This window comes from Halyomorpha halys, unplaced genomic scaffold (assembly GCF_000696795.3).
Source record: "Halyomorpha halys isolate HHAL.00 unplaced genomic scaffold, Hhal_1.1 Scaffold3413.1, whole genome shotgun sequence".
In the NCBI taxonomy this organism is placed as follows: Eukaryota; Metazoa; Arthropoda; class Insecta; order Hemiptera; family Pentatomidae; genus Halyomorpha; species Halyomorpha halys.
In genome coordinates this window covers 1-4,727 of record NW_027112867.1, presented here as the reverse complement: position 1 = coordinate 4,727, position 4,727 = coordinate 1, and the positions used below count along the sequence as shown (strand labels likewise).

At 32.2% G+C, this 4,727-nt stretch overlaps 1 protein-coding gene across 1 annotated transcript in view; it reads left to right on the top strand.

The window, feature by feature from the left end:
* The window catches only part of LOC106691827 (tetracycline resistance protein, class C), a gene marked incomplete at its 5' end in the record, with an annotated part of 18,276 nt that extends 14,538 nt beyond the window's left edge, over positions 1-3,738 (top strand). Inside the window, 1 exon segment of the mRNA XM_014437724.2 lies at positions 3,216-3,738. Coding sequence (XP_014293210.2) covers positions 3,216-3,342 — 127 coding nt within the window.
* Between the last annotated feature and the right edge of the window lie 989 nt (positions 3,739-4,727).

Genomic DNA, 4,727 nt, shown 5'->3' with positions numbered 1-4,727 from the left:
TCCCTGTTAGCCTTTTCATCAGCTTCAGTTTTGATTGTCCTTTCTGAGTTGCTTTATGGATTTGTTTTAGCCAGGTCAGCTTAGAGTTTTATTTATTGTGAAAGTGGGCAAGAGTTTAACTTCGTTATCTGTTCTGCTGATATTTAACTTTATCTGTACCATTGGCAAGGGTCCAAATCATCCAAGATGGCGTCGAATCGTGGTGATTCTGTTATCATTCCAGTTTTGGATAACAACATCAAGTATAATGATTGGCGTTTCAAGTTCCTGCGACTGTTGAAATTAAAGAAATTTGCGGTGGTTGTTGGAAATTCCTTGGGGCGTTGAGTTTTTCGTTCACGGGGTTAAATTTGTTCTAGTTGGTTTGCCAATTGCGTTGGATGTGTCAGTAATGGGCGAGATTGAAAACCTCAAGGAAATCCTGCTGAAGCTGGATGCTGTGTATTTGAAGAAGAGTGAAGTGAAGCATATACTTATCGAGAAACAATCGAGTTCGATGAAGTTCAACAAACGCGGTGATGTTGACCAATCTTTCAAGGACTTTGATAAGAAAGTCAATGGACTGCGATTGGCTGGTGGTAATACCTCTAGCAAACGAAAATTAGCTTTGTTAATCATGACGTCATCAGAGAGCTGTCGGCATCTCATCGATGGATTATATGTGTTTCCAGAAGAAAATCGGACTGTTGAGTACAATCGCGAGAAACTTTCAAGTTGGAGCGTCCTTCGACCCTCAACAAGCCTGAAGAGAAGGATGAAGCCAATGAATCAGCTAGCTTCGCATGCATTCAAGGCTCAAATTATGCACCGAGGTGAGAGATTCAATGAAACCAAAGAGTGCTGGAATTGTGGAAAACGAGGCCATATCAGAAAGAATTGTTGGTCAAAGCCCAAGGAGGACCAAGATCAAGATCAACAATGAGGACCAAGGTACAATAGTGGTGGAAATTTTCGGAAAAGTCATAGATATTTCAACCAGAATCGCTAATCAAATGGGCAAGGAAGATTCGCTGGAGCAACAGGAGTATCTGGAGATAATGAGAATGTAGAATCATTTCAAGTGAATATTAATGTTTCAAAAGTTAATAGTAAGGGAAATCAGACCAAATTCATTGAAACCTTGGAGAAAGAATTAAGTATGACTAGTGAACTTACTACTGCACTAAAAAATAATCGGTCTTCAATTCATAATGAGGAAAAGGAGAAACAGCAGTCTAATTTGATTGAAGGATTACAATCTGAAATAATCTCATTAAGGGAACTTAACAACTTGTTAGCGAATGAAAAGGCCTTACTTTTGAAGGACAAAGCATTATTAGAGCAATCAAGAATAATGCATGAAGAAAAATAATATTTTATTGATAATCTGAAAAAATAAAATGAAAAAAAAAACTATGCAAGAACATATTGATAATTTGATTCTGAAATTTGACTCAATTGGGATTGAGTTAACTTCAGCTCACGAAACTATAGAAGATTTACGTATGCAGAATCTTGATAATAACAATTGAAAGAAGAAATTACTTCTCTTATTTCAGAGTTAGAAAATTGTATAATAGAAATAAGTAAATTGATCGAAGAAAATGAAATAAAGGATCATCAATTATCCGAATGCTTTAGTAATTTGAATTTGGAAAAATAAATTAATTGTTAAAAGTGCATTGGAACAAACACCCCAAGAGTTGCTAAATTTAAAAACTGAAACACAGTTGATTGAAGAACAATACAAGGATTTACAATTGAAAAATGATTTATGTTCTAAATTAAATTCTGATGTTTATCTATGGAAAGAGCTTAAGGAAAATGTGGCATAATTAGAAGAAAGTAGTTCAAATAGTCATTTGGAAAAATCACGTCCTTTTAAAAAAGAAGCCAAAGATATCAAAACTAAATATGATCATCTCAATAAACAATTAGAGCATAAACGTGAAACTTTCAAATTATAGAAAACCAATTTAAATATAACAAATTTAGAAGAAGGTCTACATTGCAAGCTTCTGAAAATAAGTGATTTAGAATTAAAACTTAAAAAGAAACTCAATGTGATAAAGAGACTTTAATGAGTAACTCTGAACTTCATCAAAAACTGCAAGAATATGTAGACAAATTCAAGAGGTTGGAAGTTAAAATAGCTATACAAAGAGATCTTATTATTAAAGAAAAAAGTAAAGTGTTTGTTCGTGTGCCTGAAGAGAAAAGAAACGTATTACCTCTGATGATAAAGCTGTAAAAGGAATTTTAGTTGGCTATTTTGATTTGGGCTATTTTGAACTAGTTGATGGCAAAATTGTTCTTGCTCGAAATGTGAAAATTTGTATTAGTTTGGAAGATGTAACAGTGAAGATAGTGAAACTGAAGATCATCCATGTGAAATTGAAAAAGAAGTAGAGTCTGACAAAGATGAAAAAGGATAAGAATGAAAGGCCTAAACGAGTTCGAAAGTTGTTAAATTATTACGTCATGGTAAATTTTGCAAATTTTGTTGATCCAAAAATTTATGAAGAAGCAATGAAGTCTAATGTCTTTGATGAATGGAAGGTTGCTGTGGAAAATGAAACGAGATCTTTAGATGAATCAAAAACCTGGATTTGAAACTAACGATGACAAAATTTATCTGTTGAAAAGATCACTTTATGGATTACGTGAATCTCCAAGATACTGGTATGACTTGTTCAACAAGTTTATTGTGAACTTTGTGAATTTTCAGGGAAGTGAATATGACTTATGTTTGTAATGTAACCCAGCCGCTGAAATATTCTATATCTTATTTGTTGATTTGTGGGAAAGATTTGAAAGCCATTGGAAAGATCAAAGCTGAACTTATGAAGAGTTTTAAGATGAAGGACTTGGGAGAAGTTAAAAAGTATCTTGGTATTAATATAGATTACAATCGAGAAAAGGGAGAGATGTAAATGTTACAGTAGAGTTAAGTTTGAGGCATTTCGCCCAGTGATTAATGTTTGCTAGACCGCTCATATTATAAGGGAGTGTGTTGGAGTATGTACAATATTTGCTATTTGGTAACACTGATTGTATGATAACAAGGGGGAAAGTTCCAGTTGGTTCTATGTTGTTATATGTGTGTACAGTTGATTTAAATACAGTGTACTTAACAGTGACAAATATATTTCTTTTCTTTATAATTTTAACACTAATAATATCGAGAAATAAATGTTACTTTCCAGGAAACTCAACTTTTTCTTTTTCTGTTTCAGTATCAGTTACTTCTTGTTTGACGAGTCGAAACAAACTGGAGAGATTACTGAAAGTAAAGAAAACTTAGACCAAAATATTGAAAACGGTAAAAGCAATTTGCCGGACAGGACTGGAATTCGATCTTGATAAATGTCTATTGTTGATCATGTGTTAATGATCCAGTTTGAAAGTTATATAAAGACATTGTTAAATATCTATATTAGTTATAAGAATTCTGTCCAGATCTCTTGAAATTGTTTAATTAATATTTATTTATGGATTTGCAGATATATTGTTTCTTTAGCTTGTTATACTAAATGGTGTGCTCATACTAAGTTTATTTTTTTACACTGTAAATAATTAATTTACCCTGTGAAGAATACTAAACAGAGAATAAACACATTACGCTATATGCTTTCGAGTCACATGCTTTATTTAAATAGTTAATATTTTTTAAAATATAGCAGTATAACATTTATACTCATTAGCCTCCGATTGAGATCATTTGAAAAAAGATTTTCCTAAATAAAAATTGTATTCTCATTTCTGATTAGCCTACCTTTATAATTAGCATTCATATCTAGTAATATATTTAGTGATCGATATTTGTTCTGCAAAATATATTGAATCTGAAGTTATAAATTGGGTAGGAGCCCCTCTCGATGTTTGACACATCTCGCGGAAACACCCCACCTACAGTTATGTATTAAAGTAGCGTTCCCATTGTACAAACATCCCAACCAATAGTTAATAGTTAATAGTTAATAGTAGGTAATTCACTCACACCTAATACCCACTGTAAAAAAAGGTTCAAAAACACTAATATGAATAGTATTAATAAAAACATATATATACATTATGGAAATTTAATTAATGTTTAAATATATGAGGTGCCGGGCCTCACTTCAATTTTTGTCTTTTTCACTAAAAACTAAACACTGTGTATGTGTCACTTATTGAGTTAGTAGCTGGGTTATGGTGTTCGCTTCTGTAATTCCTGCCAGCGAACTGGAGGAGGCGCTGGTGTCAGTATCGTTTTTTTTTTTTTTTTCCCTAGCCCCAGTAGAATTTTTTTTTTCCTATCCAAGCCACTATAGAAAAATTTTATTGTTGAAATTTTTATATATATACATATTTACAAAATCGTTTTTTTACTGGAGCATTGCTCCATTCTAAGAACAGGTTGAGATTTATAATTCTTTGAGTGTATATAATGTTTAAGTAGACGAGGTGCTGGGGCACACTTCGTTTTCTGAGGTTTACCCTCCATACTAAAAACTAAAACTAGGGAGAGAGAAATAGTTTATTTATCTATGCTGCCTAAATACATTAGGTTGCTATCTCACACAGCATACTTATCAATCCGTAATCGGACATATATAAATTACACTTTTATTACTATTATTATTATTATTACACTTTTTATTTACAATAATAAGATATAATAAACAATTTTTCCCCCCTACTGTTTCCTTTTACAATCCATTTCGGTCTGTACAACAAATACAAATGTTTCATTCATTCCTATTTTT